The sequence below is a fragment of the Orcinus orca genome, chromosome 8 (genome assembly GCF_937001465.1).
Source record: "Orcinus orca chromosome 8, mOrcOrc1.1, whole genome shotgun sequence".
Classification (NCBI taxonomy): Eukaryota; Metazoa; Chordata; class Mammalia; order Artiodactyla; family Delphinidae; genus Orcinus; species Orcinus orca.
Window position 1 is genome coordinate 108,717,617 of NC_064566.1, and position 24,668 is coordinate 108,742,284.

The 24,668-nt window shown below is 50.0% G+C and overlaps 1 protein-coding gene across 5 annotated transcripts; it reads left to right on the forward strand.

The window, feature by feature from the left end:
• Positions 1–64: 64 nt before the first annotated feature.
• ACAD8 (acyl-CoA dehydrogenase family member 8) lies at positions 65–18,132 on the forward strand. Of its 5 annotated transcripts, XM_049714308.1 has the most exons (12): positions 168–310; positions 3,290–3,408; positions 4,596–4,696; positions 5,133–5,302; positions 5,921–6,030; positions 6,430–6,506; positions 6,820–6,957; positions 10,312–10,447; positions 10,530–10,627; positions 14,018–14,170; positions 14,738–14,840; positions 17,321–18,132. In XM_049714308.1, the coding sequence occupies exons 3-12, from the start codon at positions 4,664–4,666 to the stop codon at positions 17,371–17,373; spliced, it is 1,071 nt and encodes a 356-aa protein (XP_049570265.1). In that variant the 5' UTR covers positions 168–310; positions 3,290–3,408; positions 4,596–4,663; the 3' UTR covers positions 17,374–18,132. The 5 variants fall into 5 exon arrangements, with proteins under 5 accessions (XP_033262925.1, XP_004280553.1, XP_049570267.1 ...); XM_004280505.3 differs by lacking the exon at positions 3,290–3,408 and having other exon boundaries at positions 67–310; XM_049714310.1 differs by lacking the exon at positions 3,290–3,408 and having other exon boundaries at positions 81–206.
• Positions 18,133–24,668: the final 6,536 nt, after the last annotated feature.

Here is a 24,668-nt window from a genome sequence, read left to right on the forward strand (position 1 = left end):
TAGTCTTGGCGCGCGCCCCGGGGAGCCCCTGGGAGTTGTAGTCCCGGCTCCTCGCGCAGGCGCCCCGAGTCTGCACGCGGGGCCACGGCGCGCACTACAGCTCCCAGCGTGCGGTGCGGCGCGGCCCTTGTGGCCGGCCGGTCGGGGTCACCGGCGCTCAGACCTCGGCCCGAGCTGAAAGGAGTGGAGCAGGCGGCGGCTATGTTGTGGGTCCCGTGGTGGCGTGTCGGGGCGCGGCTGCGCGGCTTGCGCGGCGGTCTCCAGGCCCCCGCCGAAAGCGGTCGGCGGGGCGTGGTCTCCTGCATCGATCGTAAGGCTCGCCCGGGGGTAGGGGTCCGTCCACCTGGCCGGCCCGGCCGCCCTCATTCACCGCGTCGGCCTGTCCGGGCGCCCCGGGCCTAGTGGTCTCCCCGGCTTAGACGTGGCGCGGCCCCGGGGGCGGGCGACCCTCGGCGGCTCAGCCCGGTGGCCGATGCTGGTCCGTCCTTGTACAGACCGCCCTTACCGTGCTTTGCGTTATGAACCTGGCGGTACGTTTCGCGAGGCCGCCCCTGCGACCTTTCCTCTCACAATTCGGAGCTACGTCGTTACCCATCTGCTTTCGGATAACGACGGGCTCCGCCGCGGAAGCTCGTGACTTTGTTTATTTAAATCACAACCATCGGTTCTAAAGGCAGTAAGAATGTGAAAAGCCCGGGGCTGGTTGTGATTGGTGAACAAAATCTCCGGTGATAGAAGGTTTGCTCCCATATATAAATTATAGAACAACACCTGTAACTACAAAACACTTCAACTGTTGAAATTTCTGCAGAAAAATAACCTGTTGCAAATGGGAAACTACCAGAGCTTACAGATCTGAAAGTCTCCTGGCACCAGGCAAATAATTTCGATGCCAGTAACGGAGTGGGGGGGACCTAGGCCGCCTAGGGTGTAACCAGACACTTTGTGACGTTGTCGGGCGCCTAACCACTTTTTTCTTTTGAAGTCTTTCTTTTTTAAAATTTTTAATAAATGACAGTTTTGAAAACAGCAGAGTAGCTTGTGAGGGCCTTAGCTCGACATCCAGAGCTGTAAAGGACGCCAAGGTATAGGACAGTTTTCTTCTCAATGTTCTAAAACACCTTTACAGGGTGCCACCCTATCCTAGCCCTTAGAATTCGGTAAGCAAGGTCACCTTTGTTGATTGGCAACAAATTGGTTAAATATAAGTATATCCGGTGGCTAGTGGTGTAACTTCAACCAGTTGAAGGTGCTTTTTAATGCTCTTTTAATTAGTAAAATGAAAGAAAACTATCCTTTAGGTGTATCATTCTACATATTAGAATATCAAGTTAATGGAAGTGATCAACAAAGGTTTCTCATTGATTCATGGCATATTTTAATGTGAAAAGTAATTTTTAAGAGAGTTATGATTTTCATTATATCTGATATATCATTTTACAGATGAGGAAACTTGCTCAGTGTCTAGTGCAGCCCCCTGGTTTTACAGCAGGGCACCTGAGGCTGAGGGAGGAGTCTGGAGGCCTGACTTCCTGAAAATTGTATAATTAATAGTTGCAGACCCAGATCTTGAACGCCTGGTTCCTTGTCCAGTGCTCCCTCATTGTGATTTGCTGCAGCTTCCCAAGCGTTCCTTGAGCTCCAGGATTCTCAGAACTGTTGAGTCTCTGGCTAGATTTGGCCTTTGGATGCATTCAAAGATTCTTTTCTTAATAAATTTATTTATTTATTTATTTTTGGCTGCATTGGGTCTTCGTTGTTGCACGCGGGCTTTCTTTAGTTGCAGCGAGCAGGACTACTCTTCGTTGTGGTGCGCAGGGTTCTCATTGCGGTGGCTTCTCGTTGTGGAGCACGGGGCTCTAGGCACGTGGGCTTCAGTAGTTGTGGCACAGCGGTCTCAGTAGTTGTGGCTCACAGGCTCAGTAGTTGTGGCTCGCGGGCTCTAGAGCCCAGGTTCAGTAGTTGTAGCGCACAGGCTTAGTTGCTCCGTGGCATGTGGGATCTTCCCGGACCAAGGCTTGAACCCGTGTCCCCTGCATTGGCAGGTGGATTCTTAACCACTGCACCACCAGGGAAGTTCCTGGTTTTCGTCTTGTTTTGTTTTCCAGTGCATGTTTTCTGAGAACTTAGGTATTTTTACTCAGTAACCATGCTTTCTTGTGTATAATTTACTTTTTAGCTTGCCATTTCCACTTTTTTTCTCCAAGCAGTGTTCTCCTTTTGTTAGCATTCCATTATCTAGAATTGATTATTATCTATCTTAAATAAATATGTAATTATGTTGTATTTATACAGGTGCACCTCAGAGATACTGCAGGTTTGGTTCCATACCACTGTAATGAAGCAGATACTGCAATAACGACTTTGTTGTTTTCCGGGTGCTTGTAAAAGTTATGTTTACACTGCACTGTAGTCTATTAAGTGTGCAGTAGCATTGTGTCTAAGAAAACAATGTCCATACCTTAATTTAAAAATACTTCATTGCTAAAAAAGCCTAACCATCATTTGACAACACAGAGTTGCTACAGACCTTCAGTTTGTAAAAAACACAGATTCTGCAGAGAGAAATGAAGGGCAATGAAACAAGGTGTGCCTGTACATCTGATTTGTGTACACCCATTCCCTCTTATTTACTGTGTATGCAATTCAGATCTACTTCTTAGACCTTTTATACCCTGAACTACTTGTTTTACTCTGTCAAATACTAATAATAATATCTGTAGACACATATTGAGCTCTTGCTGGGACGGAAGTTTTGTAGCCCGTGTACAGTCAGATGTTTGCTTTCTCACCACTTATGTCATCCTTTGGGTGAATGGACCATTTTCATCTTTGACACCCCAGCACTGCTCCATGGTAGACAGTCAGTATTCTTTTGTGAATGGAAAATGACCCGACTCCCAGGCAAGGAACCATGAATTGTTTATCCCTAACCACATTTCCGAGAGCAACACCCAACGTAGTTTTCTGCTTTGGACTTCTCAAGGTAGCGTCATCTTTAATCCTCACAACTCTTCACTTCTCAGTTTCCCATTTTGGTGAGGGTCCTGCTACAGACAGACAGCTTTGTCCTGCTTCACACAGCAGCCACTCCTGAGGCCCAGGTCTACCCAGAGACACATGCTGCCACCTGCCCTTGTTCTCAGTGGGAAGGGCCGCGCAGGACAGTCGGGCACTGAAGGAAGTCGTGGTCGGGTGTGCTCTTTAGCATCACCCCAGGACCAAAAGGCTGAAACCTTAGAAAGCAGTGCAGAGCCCAGCACTTCCTCTTCCCCTGATGTTTCCTCAGCCACCACTGTGCCTCCAGCTGCAGCAGACACTCCGTTCTCTCTTCCTGGCACATGTGAGGCAGGCGGTCCTTTCAAAACGGCAGTCCTAAGAAAACAAAAGAAAGATAACGTGAGCAGCGTAAGTCTGTCACCCTGTGCAGGTTGCTGACCCTTCTGCATGGTGGCTCCCAGGATTCATGGTCCTTTCATTTCTAGATTCTCTACACGGTTCCCAAAAGGTTGTGGTTTTTCACAGGAGCTTTGCTTAGGTTCTTCCCTTTTAGCTTCTGGCCTGTCTCTAGCTGAAAGTCTTATCACCTTGCAAAACGGGAAAGATATTTCAGGCCCACATGACCAGCTAGATGGCCTGTCGCTCTGCTTTCCAATTGAGTCCTACCTCATTCTGCACAGTGTTTGAAAAAAAACATAGAAAATAAATAGTGTTCGTGTCATTCGGGGAACTGGCTCTTTAAAGAAAAGTTGTAAAGTAATGACACTGTGAATTGAGTGGTCACTATTTCACGTAGGCTCATGCAGATATCTTTCTCCTAAAGAGTATCACCCTTGATGAAATACTGGAATAGTATAGTCTTTTACAAAATGTTTAAGGTTCTAGAGAAACTTGTCCACTACCTGTCTCTTGGTATTGCTCAGTCAGTTCATTTCCTTAGCTTTTAAGTAGCTTAGACCTGGAAGTGAAGGAGTTACCCAAAGTCACAGCATTAACAGTTAGGAAAGAAAATATTCTAAAAATTGTGAATCCATTAGGTGAAGACGGATTTAGGAAGGCCTTAGCCATGTTTTCAACACTGGAAGACTCGTTATCATTGTTATCAGTGACTGTCAAATGCACAGCTTTGTTACAGGATCTTTTCCTTAATTTGGAAGGTAAGCCAAAGTACACGTATCTTCCTTTCCTGACTGATGTTTTAAAATGAAACTGTTGTAGCTGGTAGACAAATACGCACAGATTCCAATACAGAAAATGCAGGACATCCTGAAGGAAAAATATGTTCATCATAATTTGGGGTCAGTGTGTTTATTACTCCTTTAATGTGGATTCGTGAGGAGGAAGAGATGAAGATGAGTATTGAAAGAATAAGTAACAAGGTAAATGAAGTCAGCCAGTCTGTTTGGGAATAAAGAAGGAAGGAGGCAGGTGATGCTACATCAAGACGCTGATTAACGGTGGGTGCTGGAGGTGGTGTGCCGTGTGGGAATGCTCTCGTAGGTCCACTGCCGGCCCGGGCTTCGTGGTGCTTCTTGCTTGCAGTACACTTCCCTGACCCCTGTCCTGGTTCTGAGTAAATGCCGCCTTGCCCACAGCTTCTACGGGACTAAACGAAGAGCAGAAAGAGTTCCAGAAAGTGGCGTTCAACTTTGCTGCCCAGGAGATGGCGCCAAACATGGCAGAATGGGACCAGAAGGTGCGGGTTTTCCTGTGCTGGATGTCCCCACAGACACCTCGTGCAGTGACCCTTATCTCCTCCTTATGATCCAGATTGTTTGGTATTTATTCTCCACTTAAAACTCTCACAGCGAATGCAAGTTCCAGGAGTGGTGTGATTCCTTTCCTGGAAAGCATCTTCCGCATCCTGTAGATATCATCTTTTTTAATTGCACAGAGATTTGGGCACTCTTAAACCAAGGCAATTCTATTGATGATAAAAAGAAACTTTGATGCCAGAAACCAGTCCTTATAGAATGCATTTTAACTGGTTCCACTATATAGATGACAAAAGGCATGTTAAGAGACTCCCTACTCTCTCCCGAGTGCAAACGTCTTGATCCTTCCTTGTGCCCTCTAAAAGGAAAGGCCGTTTGCGAATAACTTACTGATGACCCTGCGCTCTTCGTACGCAGGAGCTGTTCCCAGTGGATGTGATGCGGAAGGCAGCCCAGCTGGGCTTTGGGGGCATTTACGTACGGACAGATGTAGGAGGGTCTGGACTGTCACGGCTCGACACCTCTGTCATCTTTGAAGCCTTGGCCACAGGCTGCACCAGCACCACAGCCTACATAAGCATCCACAAGTGAGTGGCCAAGATCGGGAAGCACAGTGACGTGCTCGTGCGGGCTGGCTCTGGGAAATTTTATATGAACAGGGAAAAGGTTGCTCCTTTCAGGTTGGCTGTCCTTGAAGGACTAGACAGTTAAAAGTTCTCAGTTAAGTCTGCTGCTCCCTGTTGGACTTGAATCTGTCATCTTGTATGTTGCTTAGAGAATGCTGGCCTTCTCCCAAATTCCAGATTGACCTGGTACCAAACAGACTTCTCCAGTAGAGTGGTTGGGGCCTGTTCCCTTTTCCTCAGCCCAGAGATGAAGCCTCCACTAATTTGGGAAAGGACATGTGACTCCTTGATTTTTAGGGAGCTCAGTTAACCTAACTAGAAATAGCATGAACAGCATCCAGGTGGGAAATACCTTGGCCCTGGATACGTCTGGGTAGTATGTGTTCCAGGAATATGTGTTAATCCAGGCCTTTGCTTTAAAGATGAATCTTCTCAATTGTAACTTTTCCCTTCCCACTCTGTTCTGCTTCACTCTACTTTGCTGCCTTTGTTCTCTTTCCCCGTTCCCCTCCCCCCTCAAATTTCCTTTTCTTTTCCCTCTCTATCTCTGTCAATGTCTCTTCTTGGTGTACCTGTCAGCATGTGTGCCTGGATGATTGATACCTTTGGAAGTGAGGAACAGAGGCACAGGTTTTGCCCTCCACTCTGTACCATGGAGAAGTTTGCTTCCTACTGCCTCACTGAACCAGGTGGGTTTGCCATGCAGCAGGAGGTGTGGCTCATGGGAAATCACGGGGCGTGCCTTCTCAGCCCCGCACGTGTAGCCGTTGTTGACCAGGAGTGCCTGATGGCCGTGGCCTGATATCACAGGCTAAGAGCTCTCTAGGGCAGAGTCTTTCCAGGCTGCAGACCAGAACCTCCTTGTAGGAGGCTCCTTGCAAGCTAGTGTGATGGGAGATGGAAAAGGGTCTGATTGCCGTATGCAGTTTTCACAAGTATAGAGAGCTTCTCAGCCATATGCATTTTAAAGTATCAAACTCTGAGGTGTTTTTTGTAAGGGAAGATTTCTCAGGTAGAGCCTTGCTGGGGCTTCCTTACCTTCCCAGGCTCTCTCCCACCTCTATGCTTCCCTCCTGTCCCTGCCATAGGCAGTGGGAGTGATGCCGCCTCCCTCTTGACCTCCGCCAAGCGACGAGGAGATCATTACGTGCTCAGTGGCTCCAAGGTACAAGCATGCCGTCCTCGGTCCTCCCCGGGCAGACTGTCCCCCTCCTGCCTCCACAGCCTGGACCCCAGGTCCGCGAGTGAACGTTCCCGGGGGTGGTACGTGTGGGAGGGAACCTCAGGCCGACTTCCCGTGTTCACTGTCTCTGTTTCTCTTCTGGTCTCAGTCCACTTAGTTCCGTTCACTAGTGTCTGTCCTTTCTACAGCCTCAGTGCCGGCTCTTTGTAACCCTCCTTAGTTTCTCTGTGCCACCATATCTCTCACTGTCCCATCGTCAGAGGACCGCAGTGTTTTCCCCTCTCCAAACCCGCAGGCCTTCATCAGTGGTGGAGGCGAAGCAGACATCTATGTGGTCATGTGCCGAACAGGAGGACCAGGCCCCAAAGGCATCTCGTGCATAGTTGTTGAGAAGGGGACCCCTGGCCTCAGCTTCGGCAAGAAGGAGAGAAAGGTGAGTGCGGTTGGACAGGGAGAGTCAGGTCGTGAGCCTCTTGCTTCTGCCAGACCAGCCTCTGCTCTGTTTCGGGAAATGGGTTCCACACTGGCTCACTGGCCTTCAATTAGGGTTTCCACAGTGTATCAGCGGGATAGGGCGTCAGAGTGCGCTGGACCACTGGTGAAGTGGCAGCATTTGCCAGGAAGTTCATCAATAGGAGGGGTTTCTCTGTCATCTCTCCTGCAGCCACTTTTGGCCTGTATCTCTTATCTACCTTCTTATCTTGATGCCCTCTTGTTCCCCCAGGAGGAAATGCTTGCAGAAGACTAGAGGTCTCAGGAATGAAAAGCATATGGGCCACTTTTCTTCTCTAAATAAAAATACAGTAAAACTCACTGGAAGTGATTGTGGGTCTTTCAGTAATGTAAGAGGAAGAGTGTTTCCATAGGCTTCGAGAAGACGTTTTTAGGATTAAGAAGTAGCCAGGCCATGAACAGTAGACCTGTGGTTATGTAACTGTCACTGGTGATGAGGGTGGGATCTAGTCCGGTGGGCCAGGCCAGGTGACTGGCCTCCACCTCCAGCAGGTACTGTTAGAGTTGGAGCTTTTGGAGAGAAGTCAGTAATGAAATGGCCCCTAATCTACCTCTCCTCTCCTGGCTCCCCGGTTCCCCATTCGTCCCTTCATGACCTTCCTGATCCTTTGTAGCTGCTAGGAGTTCAGAGGTTCAGTGCCCCTTCTCTTGTACAGGAAAGCAGGACCTGCTAGACACAGACTCTGCAAAGGCTTACACTCGCTCCTGGGGGTACAAGAATCACCACAGCTTGTCTGGGATTCTAAGACATCGGCTTACCTTTATAAGCTATGTAAGCTGTGTACACGTGGTATATGAGATAGGTAGCTCTAAGACTTCTTAATCCTAGGAATGTCTGTTTGGGATTATAAGACAGACTGACATGGAGCCTGACATAATTTTACAGGACCAAGTCATACTGATTCTGGTGTTTGTGCTTATAAAGATAGTGATGATTATTTCAGCACATCAGTATTTCTGGTATCGGTTGATAGCATACCAAAGCTGACAAGGTTAGGGCCTGGAGAAAAACTGTAAGTAAATTCCATAAACAAAAAGCGTCTCTTTACCTTTACTTTCTGTCTCCTCTCGCTTTTAAGCATATATATCGTATTTTTTTGCTTGTTTTCTTCTTAATTATTCGTCTTGCTTTACGTGTCCTGTAATGTGTGGGGAATTTGGAAGGGTGTCTCATTCATTGAGCAGCTAGCAGGGGTCCACTGTACCGAGTGGTGGGACAGAGCAGGGGCCCGCACGGACGCGCCCTGCCCTGTAGAATTGGCCTGTTAGCAGCAGGGTGGAGGGCGGGCGCAGGAACCAACACGGTGCCTTCCATCAGCGCTCAGGGCAAGGGAGGCAGGCTGGAGGCTACGTCATGGACGGAGGAGAGCTTCTCAGGTTGGGGACAGACGACTCTCTGAAGATGAGGTGTCCTTTGAGATGAGGTCTGCAGCGTCACGGGAGCCGGCCGTGAGGACAGTTCTGGGCAGAGACGGCAGTGGGACAGAGGGCCCGAGGTGGGGGCAGGATGAGCCTGTTTGAAGAAGCCAGAGCCTCTCCGTGTGGCCGGGGGGTCGTGAGCAAAGGGAACGGTGTGGGATGAAGTTGGAGAGGCAGGCAGGGCTGCGCAGGCCGGGTGCAGGGTCACCCACTGATCGCCATGGCTGATTTGGCTGCCGTGATGGCCTGAGCAGCGGGTCTTTCTCTCCAGCTGCATGGCCGTCTTTCCTGCAGGCACATGCTTTGACTTGGCCTACTGAGCACATTTTGTAGCTGAGAGCTTTAAACAACCAGTTCTGCATTGGCTTTATGGGAAAGTGGTGTGAGGAATTGTTTTATGTTGGATTTAATTGTTAAAAGGTTTCGTACAGAAGAATGCGTTTTCCCGTAGGAGGGGTGGCAGTGGGAAGGCAGTCTGTGGAAGGAAAGACAGATGGACGGGACAGGGCTCCCCTGGTCCTGGGCGGCCGGGGCTGCCGGAGGGGTGGGGAGGAGGGTCTTCTTTCTGGCTGCAGCCTCCCAGGGGCTCTGGGGGTTGAGGAAAGGGGTTCTCTGCCCGGGGGAGAAGGGAGCTGCTTTCACAGGAAGGGGCTAGGAGGTAGCAGCTGTTTGTATGTGGTTCTCTTATGATTGGCTGTCGTTAAGGTCTGCCCGTCTGCCCCGTTCCACGTGTGTATGTTCTGGATGGGAGGTAAGTTCCAGGGAGACCACACAGGCCAGTGTGGGAAGGTTTCAGACTTGGGGGCCTGAAAGACAGCGAGGTCAGTGCTGGCTCAGGCGACCGGAAGGGCCTCAGGAGGTTCCAGCGAAGCTCGACTTTGACGGAGGTTGGAGATGGGAGTGCTTCCGGGGAGGGAGAGGAGAAGCAGAAGTATGGTCAACAGGCCAGCCGCACAGGTCGCAGAACAGTTTGAGTGGAATCGAGGGTACAGGGTGACGGACAGAAGAGAAGGACTGAGCCCTTCTCTTGGGAGAAAAACCTTAAATAAAAGGCTGTGGGTGGAGCGCCTCTTCCCACGGCAGGGAGCCCTGAACGAGGGCAGTGGGGCTCTCAGCTGTCGGGGAGCCGGGGGCTTTGTCTGGTCTTGTGCTCTTCAGGATCTGCCTCACTGAGCCTCAGCTCCCTGGGAAAAGCAGACACCAAGAAGCCCCTCATGTGCAGTGTTTGCCAGTTTCTGTGGTGGAAATACTCTCCCCGGACCGATTTCTGGCTTCCGGGGTGATGTCACCGGGATGATGTCACCAGGGTGACGTCACCGGCAGCCAAGCTGAGAGAAGGTGTGTGTGATTGGCTCCCACGCGCCAGTGCCTGCATCTCGCCGGGTCCGTGCAGCCGATGGCCAGCGTGGTGGACGTTACGGCACCACATGCAACAATGCTGAGCTCTTCAAAGGACAAGGGTGGCTCTTGGTCATTATGATCCTTGCGCTGTCCTTATAAAAGGACACATACTCCGAGTAATCCTTATATCGTCAATGTTTTTTTATAGAAGAATATACTCATGGAGGTGCCACAAAGGAGGAGGGCTCTGCCCGATCCTGAAGGAAGCGGTGGGAAATGTTTGGGGACAGGTTGGTCTGGTGGAGTGGGCGCTAGGAAGTAGATGCTCGTAATGTGTTGAAAATGTTGAGCTGAAAGAGAAAAACCTGAGTCGACAGATATTTGTGTGACCTTTCTATTTTTCCTCATTGAAGTTCCCGAGGGACTAAGTCCAGGGATAGGAGAGCCTGGTGGACAGGACGCTGCCCTGAGCGGTCAACTTCTGGGCAGCCACACAGCCCCTGATTTTTGCCAGGTGGGGTGGAACTCACAGCCGACCCGAGCGGTGATCTTTGAAGACTGTGCTGTCCCTGTGGCCAACAGGATCGGGGACGAGGGCCAGGGCTTCCTCATTGCCATGAGAGGACTGAACGGGGGGAGGATCAATGTCGGTGAGGACCCCAGGGGGCAGGAGCGGCGGGCGGGCAGCACGGTCCCCTGGCTCACTTGACGTGTTGGTACCGTCCTTCCTAGCGTCCTGCTCTCTGGGCGCTGCTTATGCTTCGGTCATCCTCACCCGAGACCACCTCAAGGTCCGGAAGCAGTTTGGAGAGCCCCTGGCCAGTAACCAGGTAACTTCCCCGGTGTCCTAGCTTTTGCTTTTGTCTCTAGAACATTCTCTACAACTGTGGGGCCCTGATGTCTCTTGTGGGTTCTGCCCCCATTTCAGCCAGAACTTGTGCTCTATTTCTGTCAATAATTGTTTAATAATTTTTGCTTATAGTCGTGAAAAGATTCGTGATACATTGACTGGCAAGAAAAAGCACGACATTTTAGAGGAGTATGCTTCTGCTTTGTTTACAGAATACATGAATATGTATAAATTTTTTTAAATTAATTTACTTGTCTGTCTTTGGCTGCTTTTGTTCTTCACTGCTGTGCACAGCTTTCTCTAGTTGCGGCGAGCAGGGGCTTCTCATCGCGGAGGCTTCTCTTGTTGTGGAGCACGGGTTCTAGGTGCGCAGGCTTTGGTAGTTGTGGCTTGAAGGCTCTAGAGCACAGGCTCAGTAGTTGTGGCACATGGGGTTAGTTGCTCCGCAGCATGCGGGATCTTCCCAGACCAGGGCTCGAACCCATGTCCCCTGCGTTGGTAGGCGGATTCTTAACCACTGCGCCACCAGGGAAGCCCTAAATTTCTTTTAAAAGATTTTTTTTTTTTTGATGTGGACCATTTTTTTTCTTAAGTCTTTATTGAATTGTTACGATATTGCTCTGTTTTATGTTTTGATTTTTTGGCAGCAAGGCAGGTGGGATGTTAGCTCCCTGACTGTGGATTGAACCCACACCCCCTGAATTGAAAGGTGAAGTCTTAACCACTGGACCACCAGGGAAGTCCCTGTATAAATATTAATGAAACACTTTCAGGGATACATCTGAAAAATGCAAGAAGTAATTATTTCAGGGGGATGGGATTAGATGATTTATCTCTTTTTTCTTTTGCTTGTGTTCCGGTTTTTCTTTCTTTTTTCTTTATTGAGGTAATGCTGGTTTGTAACATTATATGTTTCATGTATACTTTTTTTTTTTTTTTTGCCTGCACCGTGTGGCATGTGGCATGTGGGATCTTAGTTCCCTGACCAGGAATCAAACCCGTGTCCCCTGCATTGGGAGCGTGGAGTCTTATCCGCTGGACCACCAGGGAAGTCCCTCACGTATACATTATAATTGGATTTCTGTATACACTACAGTGAGCTCACCACTGAAAGTCTGATTTCCATCAATCAGCATAACAGTTGATCTCCTTTACCCATTTCACCCTCCCCTCACCCCCTTCTTCTCTGGTAACCACCAGTCTGTTCTCTGTATCTATGTGGTGTTGTTTTGTTTTGTGCATTCATTTATTGTGTGTGTTTTAGACTCTTCGTATGAGTGAAATCATATGGTATTTGTCTTTCTATGTCTGACTTATTTCACTTAACATAATATTCTCTAGGTCCATCCATGTTGTCACAAAAGGCAAGATTCCATTCTTTTTTATGGCTGAGTAATATTCCATTGTATACGTACACCCCGTCTTCTTTGTGCATTTATCTATTGATGGGCACTTAGGTTGCTTCCATATCTTGGCTGTTGTAAATAGTGCTGCAGTGAACATAGAGGTGCATGTATCTTTTTGAATTAGTGTTTTCATATTCTTTGGAAAAATACCGTAAGTGGAACGGCTGGATTGTAAGATAGTTCTGTTCCGCCCTTAGCCTAATGGGGTTCCTTTGTAGGTTATTGCCCTTTTTTCTGACTGCCTTTAAAATTCTTTCTTTGTCATTGACTGTGGACAGTTTTAATATTATGTGTCTTGGAGAAGATCTTTTTGCGTTGAGATAATTAGGTTTTCTCTTAGTTTCACGGACTTGTGTATCCAGTTCCTTCCCCAGGTTTGGGACACTCTCAGCTATTACTTCTTTTTTTTTTTTTAATTTATTTATTTTATTTTTGGCCGCGTTGGGTCTTTGTTGCTGCCCACGGGCTTTTCTCTAGTTGCAGTGAGCGGGGGCTACTCTTCCTTGCGGTGTGCGGGCTTCTCATTGCGGTGGCTTCTCTTGTTGCAGAGCACGGGCTCTAGGTGCGCGGGCTTCAGTACTTGTGGCTCACAGGCTCTAGAGCGCAGGCTCAGTAGTTGTGGTGCATGGGCTTAGTTGCTCTGCAGCATGTGGGATCTTCCCAGACCAGGGCTCGAACCCGTGTCCCCTGCATTCGCAGGCGGATTCTTAACCACTGTGCCACCAAGGAAGCCCTCAGCTCTTACTTCTAAACAAGCTCTGTGCTCCCTTCCCCTGTCTTTACCTTCTGGGATGCCCACTGTCCTTCTGTTGCTCTTCCTGATGGAGTGGGATAGCTCTCGTAGGATCCCGTGTTTTTAATCTTAGCTCTCTCTCCTCTCCTGCCTGAATCATTTCTAGATTTCCGTCTTGGAGCTCACTAGTTCCCTCTTCCTTGTGGTCGGCTCGATCCCCATTGCCCTCTAATGCATTTTCCGTCTCATTTATTGAGTTCTTCAGCTCCAGAATTTTGGTTGGATTCTTTCTTAAGAGTCTCAGTCTCTTTGGTAAAGTAGTCCTTCTGCTCATTAGTTTTATTCCTGAGCTCATTGAACTGCCCATCTGACTTTTCTCGTAACTTATCGAGTTTCCTGATGCAGCTATTTTGAATTCTCCATCAGTTAGGTCCCAGTATTCCATGACTTTAAGTCTGGTTTCTGGAGAATTGTCGTCTTTCTGTTGTCCCACGTGTTACCGTGCTTCTGCATGGTGCTTGGTGAGTTGTTCCTCTGCTGGCCCATTTGAAGTAGCCAGTACCTTCTTGGGTAGAGCTTTTTTACTTGGTTCTAACTTTCCTTTGGTTTTCGGCAGGTGGCGCTGTAGTGTGGGCTTTGGTTTCTCTTGCCTCTGCTGCTGCTGCCAGAGGTGCTGCGCTGGGCGTGCTGGTGCTTGCTGTGCCTGGGGCTGTGCCTGTGGCTGATGTCGCCTCAAGGGGCACCGGACGGCGGGCACCTCTGCCACATTCGGGGTTGCCTGGGTCACGAGCACTGCCACCACAGCAGGCGGGGGGGGCGGGGCCGGAGCTGGGGTCGCAGGCGCCCTGCTGTGTCTAGCTTGTTGGGTTCGGAGCGCTGCTATGGCCTGTGCTGCTGCTGCCGGGGCAGGGGTCTCGTGCACTACGTCCACTGCTTCCTGGCCCTGCCCGTGCTGGGTCCCAGCCCACCCCCCGTGAGGTGTGCAGGGGCTCGGGGTCCCAGGGCGTGCCGGGCAGAGCTGTGGGCGTTTTACTGGTTGTAGGTGGAAGGGACAGACGGAGGGAGCATCTTCCTAAGGAGGCGAGATGCTGAAGTGCAGGGAGTGCAGTGGACTTAGAACTTAACGAGGCACATTCTTTGTGGAGCCTGGGGCCCCTTAGAAGCGGCCTGGTTAGAGGTGGCTCTCTGAGCCTGTCTGTGTGTCTGGTTCTCTTCTCTCCTCTCACTGCAGTACCTGCAGTTCAAACTGGCAGATATGGTGGCCAGGCTGGTGGCCTCACGGCTGATGATCCGCAACGCAGCCGTGGCTCTGCAGGAGGAACGTGAGGATGCGGTGGCCCTGTGCTCCATGGCCAAGCTCTTCGCTACAGACGAATGCTTTGCGGTGAGTGGTGCTGCTGTCTGCCTCTCTTGGGTGACCGGCCTGTGGCGGGCCGCCCGGCTGCTCCTGGAATGCTGCGTAAGGCGTCAGTTATTCAGGAGAGGCCCACGTGGGCGCTCGGCCGGCACTTCACCTGCTCCACGCCGCCGCACATCAGGTTTTGTCTCTGCCCTTTGGCTGTGCGCTGGGTGAGATGCTGCCTTTGGAAGAAGGGTCAGACCACAGCACTGTTTAAATGTCAGGGACAGAGCCATTTCCACAGTGAGGCTGCATCTGCCGCTCACCAGAACTCCAGCTGGTGTGGGGCGGGCAGCCTCTCCCTGCAGACAGCAGGCGAGAAGGGCAGAGGCCTCTGAGTCCCTCGTGGGTGGGGACTGGCTCGCTCAGGAGGCAGACTTCCCTCGTTGTCCCTGTGCACACAGAACCGGAGACCCTCTGGCCTGGCTGGCACCTTCACCTTCCTCACGTTGGCTCAGGGCAGGCAGCCAGATCAGGGCTGGGGCGGAGAGAGGAGCCCCTGTTCCGGAGCCTTCTCAGAATCCGAGGTATCTAATCCCTGTGTCCCTGCAGATCTGCAACCAGGCCCTGCAGATGCACGGGGGCTACGGCTACCTGAAGGACTGCGCGGTCCAGCAGTACATGCGGGACTCCAGGGTCCATCAGATCCTCGAAGGTAAAAGTGGCCAAGGTGGTTCTCTCCCTTTCGGAGCCGTCACCCCTGCCGTCTGTCGCCGTGCTTCCTGTCTTCCTCCTCCCTCCTTGCTCCTGGCCCCCTCTGGAGGGGCCTGCTGTGCCGTCCTGACCTGGCCTGGGGGCCGGGAGGCCCTGCTCTGTCCCCACGGAAGTCACCGAGTCACCCCTCTCTGCTCTTTGCCTTTGTCATTTATAGAGACAGCACAAACGAAGATAACATCCGAGAAAGCATTTTGAAAACTGCAGCAGCGGCTGTTCTTCACTGTTGTAAAATACTTGGTCCTCAGGGATCCCAGGACTTCTCCACAGTAACTTCCAGGGTAGATGTGAGCTAGTTTGATCTCCAGCCTCTACACACTGATCATGACCATCAGTGTTGCTAATGGAGCTTTCAGTAAATTAATTGTCACACATGGGCATCTTCTTGCCGATCACAGGCCCACGGGCAGGAGATGGGTAAGCTGCTGGCGTCGGGCTCTGCAGGGCCTTCTCCACTCCACGCTGATTTGGAAGTCTTCAAATTACATGACTGTTGTTTAGCCAGTAGGCAGCTGAGGTTGTTACACTGTAGCAAAGGCAGCAGATGAGGCAAAGGCTTATGGAAGTGACTTTGAGTGAAGGAACCTGAAGGAAGCACCAGCCTCCCTGTGGCTTCTGAAGCATCCTTCTCAGACCCGACCAGCGTCAGGACCACTGGGAGGATTTGTGAGCACAGAGCTTCTGACTCCATGGGTCTTGGTGGGCCTGGGGATCTGCATTTCTAACGAGGGTTCAGGGAGGTTGCTCCTGCCTGTCTGGAAGCCACATTGAGAGCCACCACGGGGTGTCACGTCCAAGTCACAGGCTTTAGTATCTGCTTTCTGCTGCAAACCTTGTCCCTAAAGCGTGTTTATGAGCAGGGTTGCTAGTGCGCAGGCCAAACCCGTCGCCTCATTCCTTCTGACTCCAGTCGTACGTGGCTGTTGCTTTCCAGCCTTGGTGAGTGCGGGAGACTTCCCTTCATTCTGACTCTTTCAACCCTGTTAGAATAACTGAGAAAAGCCAGATATGCTTATCTCAGGCCACACCATCATCCACTTGTAGGAAAATGTGCGCACTGGTCTTCGTGACTTGTTTCACCCCAGACTCTGTTATTGGATAGATAGGAAATTTCAGCTTTGATTTTATTCGAGATGTGCGATTAGTCATTCCTCATGGCGGTGAATATTTCTTTTTGCATTAAAAAGAGTGGAAATAAAAAAATAAACTAAAAAAAAAGAGTGGAAAAATGAAGCAAGCAACTGACCCCCCCCTTCTTTCAGGGAAAATGTTTTTGTTTTTTTAAAATTCAGTTTTCTGATTACCAGTGATGTTGGTATATTTATTGTTGAAGACTTACAAAATATAAGAAAAGTTAAAAAAGATCATTCATGTTTTGACATCAGAACTAATACTTTGGGCTCCTTTTATATTTAAGACCAAAAATATCTTCTTTTGGACCTTTTTCTGCGCTTGTATAGATACATTTTTTAAAGTTAATTTTTATTGGAGGATAGTTGCTTTACAATGTTGTATTAGTTTCTGCTGTACAGCAAAGTGAATCAGCTATACATATGCATGTATCCTCTCTTTTTTAGATTTCCTTCCCATTTAGGTCACCACAGAGCAATGAGTAGAGTTCCCTGTGCTATACAATAGGTTCTCATTAGTTATCTGTTTTATGCATAGTGTGTATATGTCAATCCCAATCTCCCAATTCATCCCACCCCCCATAGATACATTTTTTTGAAGTAGAGTCATACTACGTATACTATTGTATGTTCTGCTGTTTTATTTTGTTCGCTTTGACTATCAGGAGAGGTTACTTTTTTTTTTTTAACATCTTTATTGGAGTATAATTGCTTTACAGTGGTATGTTAGTTTCTGCTTTATAACAAAGTGAATCAGCTATACGTATACATGTATCCCCATATCTCCTCCCTCTTGTGTCTCCCTCCCACCCCCCCTGTCCCACCCCTCTAGGTGGTCACAGAGCACTGAGCTGATCTCCCTGTGCTATGCGGCTGCTTCCCACTAGCTATTTTACGTTTGGTAGTGTATATATGTCCATATATAGAGGTTTTTTTAAAAGTAAATTTTTTCCTCACTTCCTGACATCTTTCAAGATAAAAAGCGATGTTGCCGGGCTTCCCTGGTGGCGCAGTGGTTGAGAGTCCACCTGCCGATGCAGGGGACGTGGGTTCGTGCCCCGGTCTGGGAAGATCCCACGTGCCGCGGAGCGGCTGGGCCCGTGAGCCATGGCCGCTGAGCCTGCGCGTCCGGAGCCTGTGCTCTGCAACGGGAGAGGCCACAACAGTGAGAGGCCCGTGTACCGCAAAAAAAAAAAAAAAGCGACCTTGCCCTTTACATCCCTAGCCAGAGCTTTGCTGACTCTCAGGCCCGGCAGCTCCTAAGCCCCTCCATCCTCTCTCGCTCTTGCAGGCAGCAACGAAGTGATGCGGATACTGATCTCAAGAAGCCTGCTGCAGGAGTAGCCCCTGGACTGAGGCTCCGATGGGAGGATCAGTGTCGAGTGGTTCCATGTGGACGGCACTGTCACAGTGAGTCCAGGACGCGCTGGAAGGGCTGTGCTTGTCCAGGGCACCATCACAGCGTCAGCTGGAGGGCGGCACCTGGAGGACGGCAGGAGCTGCCCTGGCTGGAACGTTACAAGAAGACGTGCCGCCTTGTTTTCCTGACGCAGAGGGTGACCAGTGAACACTGACCACGAAACCACTGTCCTTTCCTGGATCCACAGTCTTGATTTGTCTGCATTTTGCTGGTTCACCAGATTCCTCTTCTGGGAATCTGGGTACTTCTGTTGAGGGTTTTTCCTGACTGTAAAGCAAAGGTGTGGGAAAGGAGAAATGGAGAGAAAGCGTCTTCCTGTCTTTTTCTGTTCTTTGTGCCTCGGCTGAAGATGCAGAAGGTTTCTGTGGGCTGCTCTTCCTTTGCAGCAACTCCTCTGAATGTAAATCATGATGAAATGAGTGTTTGGAAATCCTTCTCCTAAGCTGAGATTTAGGGCGTATCTGCACTTCTGGACTATCTGAATATCAAGGGCTGAGATTATTTGGAACTGTGAATACTTGTTGTTTTAGAAGCATGTGGTCTGGGAATGGTATTCAAAGTTCCTGTGACATTTCCTTATAAGTGCTTTGAGTATACTTTTTTTCTGAGTTTTTGCTTTTTTGCTCCTCTTTTTAAATGTTTTTAATCACTACATTAATAAATCTACCCCTCTCTGTACCATTTTCAGGTCTACTGGTTTTTATTTTATCTTTCTAAATAAGCCTTCACGACTATTTTTTAAATTTTTATTACATTTAATTAAACATTTAACTAGACTTTGGGATAATAAACAAAAATCTCTCCTTGACCAAGTTGACTTTTTAAAAATAGGTTCCTTAAATTATTAATAGCCTTGTAAAGCAAGTAGTGTTTATGATTTATGAAAGTAGATTTAAAGTAATACCCAAAGATGTAGACTTTTTAGAGAACCCTGTTATAAATGATCACTGCATTATTTCATCTCATCTCTATAAAAGAAATATCCAAGGTATTTTTTTAACTATAAGTCAGTGTTTAGAGAGACTAACATCTGTGCCCTTAGCTACGACAGGTGTTTTCTGTTTTGACCTCGAAGTCTAAGGCACTGTACTGGGTAGTGCAGGGGGACAGGCTGTGGGTCTACCGCGAAGCTGAAGTTAAATTTCCACCTTCAGAAGCCTAACTCCACAGCTGCAGTGCAAGATAATGATGGGTCTACGGAAGAGAGAATGATGCCGCACAAGTGTTGTAGGAAGGAATTCATGGAGAAAGTAGGAATTCAAATTAAGCCTTTATGATGATGTGTGGTATTTAAAGATAACCAAGAAAGTCAGCTTCAGACAGGAAAGAACCAGGAGCAGGAAAAGTGCAGGCTGTGAGTGGGAGCTGTTGACACTTTGCTTCTGCGGGGCGGTCCCGGGATGGAAAGATTTAAGTTCAATCTGGATGCAGCCTTACGAAGGCCGAGCACTGGAGAGCCACGGAAGGCTTTTAATGAGGAAGATGTGATGAGATTAATCCACTGAGAGGAACATTCTGGGATGCCTGTGGGGGAGGAATTTGAGTGGGGAAAGACAGAGTGTGAGGCCGGCCAGTCAGTAGGTTCTTGAAGCCGGCAAGATGAGACTGTTTGAGCCTGAACTTGCCAGGTAGCAGGAGAGTGGGTGTGGTGCTGCCTTGGGGCCTGGATGGCCTCCCGGTCCTCGGGATGCTTCCAGCACCCAGTTCTGACCCAAGGCCAGAGCAGGTATGCTGTTTGTACCCTTGAGAGCTCTGTGAGCCGCTGGGATTCTGCACACACGTGCTTCGCCTTTGGTTACTTATTAGAGCTCAGCTTCCCAGCAGCCTGAATTCGGGCCCTGTGGCAAGAACACAGTGAACTTGGAGCTCATCTCTGTCATCGACCATTCAGCTGGTCCATAAGCGAAACCAGCAGAAGCAGAGCAGACAGGTCCTGAGGAAATCCACTGCCAGGGGCCCTGGTGGGCGCAGGACGCGCACAGGTGACCAGATGCAGCCCAACATGGCTGGATTTGACGGGCTGGAAGGCTGCTCGGGGTGTGGCATCGAGGACCAGGCCTACAGAGTGCCCGGCCGGGGGTTGGGGCTCGGGGGTGGTGGGGGGCTTGAGCCAGGGACGCAGTGCCTCAGTTACAACTGCACCTCCAAGGGGTCTGAACTCTTCCAGGTCTCCTCGGGCTGCCTCTACTCTGACCCTGTCACGGGGGAGGGGAAATTAACCACTCCAGTATATGGATGTTTGAACAGAGGAGGATTTCCGGTCACCTGTTAAAAACGTCTGTATCCCTTATAGATTTGAGAAATTAGAAGTCCTGTCTCTGCTCAGTTATTTTAAAAACAGTAGGACTTCTCCAAAACACTTCCCTGTAAACTATCTCCTAGTTTTCACAGGGGGGTCCTTGCACGAACAGACACCCAGGAGGTTACACCCAGGAGATGTTTGTTGTGTTAATTTATTGGAATTGAATTGCAGGACAGCCCTGCTGAAAACGTGCTGCCGTCCCCTTGAGCCTGGGCTCTGGAGTCAGACCCCCCCGACCTCTGATTCCCAGCTTTGCCACCAACTGCGGCTTAAAGCAAAATCGCTTAAATTCTGCCTGTTTCCTCCTGTAAATTGGAGAGAATAAAAGTTCCTCTCTCATAGGATAACTGGTGAATCAAGTGAGAGAATCCACAGAAAGGGCTCGGAATAGAGTGCAGTAAGCACTCTCATCCCACAGACAGCACAGTGAACTGCAGGGAGGTTAAGTGTCTCGCTCAACTTGCACATCTCCTGACAGACTTTAAAATATTTAAATCATGACTCGTGGTAGTCAGTTAGTGCTGATTACCAGCTGTTTCCCGTCTGCCTCTTCCAGGTAAACGGCAGGATTGCATCTCCCTTTGCCAACATTACAGAAACACATAAGCACAAGAACAAGTCACTGAGGTTTCTCCCAGGATCCCAGAAGTCTCAGCTTCATCAGCTCCACAGTAAAGATCCTGTGGTCCATCCTCTGCTTTGTCTGAACATGTCCATATATATTCTTCTCACCCAAAGTTTGTCGCCTCTTCGGCACTGGAAAGGCCTGTCATTCCTGGGAATTAAGATCAGCCAGACGCCATGTGAGTGAATGCTGTCTATGTCAGGGGGACAGGGTCGGCTGCCACAGGGCCATGACAAAGTGTGCATCCCCACGTCACTCCCCAATACTACCTCCCCCTGGGAGGAGAGAGGAGAGGGCCACTGAGGCCAGGGTAGAGTGGGAGATCCAGTGGACAAGACTTTGCAGCTGGAAACCTAATCCTAGATGCAAGTAGTGGGTGAGCAGGGGAAGAGGGGACCAGGGCAGGGTCCCCGGGAGCCAAGGTCATCTCCGCCTCAGGTGTGTCCAACCTCACTATCTGTGAGCAAGGTGATGCCCCATGTCCTCTGGTCCTTCCACTGTCTCCTGGCTGGTGTCTTGTCACCCAGCTCCGTGGTCCAAAGCCCAGGGGGGATTTCTAGGTGACGCCCTCCTGTCCTCACAAACAGGGAAGTTCATCCCCACAGGACAGGAGGAGCAGCTGCCCGTTGTCTCCAGGCTGGCAGAGGGCAGGGGAACCTCCAGCCGCCAGGCCTTGGCCGCGTGGGGCCTGCGGATCATTTCCGGTGCAGTTCCGCTCAGCTTGGATGCGGCTCTCACTCCTCAACTTCACACCATTACAGCATCGTCACATTATCAACATCACCATTTTCTCAGGCGTTGGTAAAGAGCCGTATACACAGTACAAATGTAAACAACACGCCTGGACAGTCCACTGGTTACCTTCCTCATCCCTCACCTGGATCATGGCCCTGAGCCCCTCACACTATTCTGGGCTTTCCACAGAAAATCTGGAATATCACTGTTTTCCATTTTGTCTATAAATCATCCTGTGGGTCTAATGGGTTGTAAATTCTTCCACAGGCTTTAAGCTTGTCAGAGTCAGAAATACACCTGATTCATCTCTCTCTCCTTGGTGTGTTCCTGGCATCAAGCAGGAACTCGATGTTTATTGAACAAATAGAGAACAACTGGAGAAAAGCTATCGTCACCCATGTGATACTGTAGCTGGCGGCCAGTCCCATGCAGGAACGGGCAAGACACATCACCCAAAGTCGGCTAGACACTAAGAACTCGGATGGACCCCCAGGGAAGCCAGGTGAGTGCAAAGGCAAGCTCGCAGGGCTGTGCACGTGCGACCCCTTCATAGAGCATTCCAGAAATGATGCTGCTACTGAGATGGAAGCCGGGATTAGATGGGGAAGGGGAGGAGAGGAGCCGCCATCAGGGGTGCAGGAGGCTGTGGGGATGGAGCAGCTCTACACTGGGATCATGCTGGCGGCCACAGGGGCCATGGATGGGAGACAGTCGCGTGGAACTCTGCACACACTGGTGGCACCTGGACGAGCCCAGGTTGCGCCCGCGCATCTCACGCTGCTGATGCCGTGTGCGCCAGGAGCCAGTGTGGGGCACTGGGGATCCCACGAACGTCCACGTTACAGCTTCCTGTGAAGCTATACTTACTGCAGAATAAACACTGTTTCCAAGTCCGCTGGCCAGCAAAACCGCACTTCCCGGACCCAGCCTCCCGGTCCCCGCTGTCAGGGCAGCTGCGGTTTGGGGCCATGCAGGTGCCAGCAGGACGCGGGAGGCCGGAGAACAGGGCACGGTGGGCGGGGGTCCTTGCGAGCGGGCTCAGGAACCCCCCACGGCCCCGGAGCTTTCTGGGGCAGGGGGAAGAGCAAGACCCCTGGGGCCGAAGGCTCGGAGACGGTCACTGTCCACCCGCCGCGCCCCATCCCCCAGCAGTGTTTCCCTGTACAGGTCTCGTGGGCCAAGGACTTGGCTTCTATTCTGTGACAATGGAGAGCATTGGATGGATGGGTGCTGAGCGGGGAGGACCTCAAAAGATCTGCTTTTCAGAAGCGAAGTCTGGTAGAGGGGCGGGGCCGTCCTGAAGCTGGATGTCCCGTTCAATTGCTGCCTCTCCAGCCAGGAGGGGGACCACGGGGCCTGCCTGCAAGGGGCGTGGGGAGCTGCCAGCGAGCCTAAGACGGGGACCCCGAGAGACACAAAGTGAGTGTGGGTGACGGTAAGCGGGGAGCTGAGGAGGACTCCGGGGAGACAGGGGAGATGAGAGAGCAGCAGAAGAACAGCAGGTTGATGGGGGAGGTGCCGAACTGCATCGTCAACAGGCCGAGACGGTGCCCGCTCGAAACAGCCGTGTATCAGGGCCCTCGGGGAAAGGCCGGCTCCAGCAAAAGGTCAGTCTGTCCAGTCCGGGGCTCCCTGCTGTCACCTCCCATGGAGCTTCCCATCAGCTCTCACGGCTCCTGGAGGGGTTGACAGTCCCCTGGGATCCAAGGATCTGTTCTCTCTGCCCTCTTTTCACAGACTCTCCACTCTTTCCCCCATTCATTGATGCTTTGCTGGTCTACATGTGAATGAAAGAGTTTTCTGTGTGTATAAGCCCTCAGATACTTTTTTTTTTTTTAAGCAGAGGTCTTCTTAGAAGCCCGTATGATTTAAATTTATTTATTTATGGCTGTGTTGGGTCTTCGTTTCTGTGCGAGGGCCTTCTCTAGTTGTGGCAAACGGGGGCCACACTTCATCGTGGTGCGCGGGCCTCTCACTATCGCGGCCTCTCTTGCTGCGGAGTGCAGGCTCAGTAATTGTGGCTCACGGGCCCAGTTGCTCCGTGACATGTGGGATCTTCCCAGACCAGGGCACAAACCCGTGTCCCCTGCATTGGCAGGCAGATTCTCAACCACTGCGCCACCAGGGAAGCCCCCTCAGATACTTTTTGAACAGTGTGTTTAATAAGATGCTATGAGCAGAGCTCACAGCCAGGAAAGTGCTGAAGACTCACTGTATTCAAGACCTGCCTTGTCTCACAGGTGGCCAGAGAGCAGCTCGTGTTGGCTGTCAGAGGACCTGCAACCTCTTCCATCAGAACTGTGGCCGCAGCACCGGGGGAGGTTTCGGGCACAGCTAGTGTGTTAGTGCCTCTCTGATCTTCTAAATATTTCATACTTTCATAATAGAAAAATTGTTTTCACTCCTGTTTTCTGACTTGACCTGGGTTTCTGGTCTTTAACGAAACTCAAGCCACCTGTTCTGAGCTGGAACAATCCCAGCATCACCATATACGCTCTACTGCCGACCAGACCGGGACGAGGACCTCAGGCTCCCCTTTTTATGCAACAATATTGAAGAGATATCTCTGGGCAAAAATAAATTAGTCCTGCCTATCTCACCATCACTTTTTTCTTAGAGCTCTGTACACTTTGATGGGTTTCCCTGGACAATTCTCTTACCATAAACCAAAACTTAGCCTCATCTGAGTTACAGATGTTATTATGGTCATGATTTACATGCACAGAGGATTTGACCATGTCAACTTCAGTCTCCAGATCCTTCATTTCCTTACACCACAGGTCAGAAATATGTACATAGACCTGTCTTCTGAAGCATCTAAGCCCTCAGTGCTTCGTGGTCTGATAACTGCTTTTATTACTCTCACCTTCCTGCAGTGAAATTAGCATGGACGACATCCTCAAGGGCAAAGTACCGGTACAAGAAGTTCTGGCAAAGCTGAATGCCGTTGCCATCACAATCCCACTAAAGCAGGCCTGCTTCTTTAGCCTAAGGGAAGATGAGTCATTTCACAAAGATCCAAGTTTATTTTTCTAAATGACCGCTTGTTTTGAGCCATTAAAGGTGGCCGCTGGCTGCTCACTGGTCCCCAAACTGCACCCCTGCTCCAGACACTCCGGATTTTCTTCATCTTCATCACTGAGGCTGATGTTTCCCTTGATTCCGGAGGACTTCATCATGTGGTTCCCTAAATTATGTAGTCACTCAACAAACAACTACTGAGAGCCTGGCATAAAATAAAGTAAAATAAAATGTGTCTTTGTAAGAAAAAAAAAACACAAGGATTTTTTAATACAGAATCCCCCTGACCTAACAATTACTTCATTAACAGCACTTATTTTCCTGGGATGGGGAAGTTGATTGAGAATAGAGTATTTTCCGTCACGTACAAACTGGTGTTTGGAGAGACTAACACTTGCGTTTTCAACTAAAACTAGTACTTGCTGATTGTTGAAGAAGTGCTGCGTGCACTTGTCAGGCGCGGGGCAAGAGGCTGCGTCAGGGACACAGATTTGCTTGAAATACGGTTCCCGCCAGGAAAGCACTTAGCAACACTT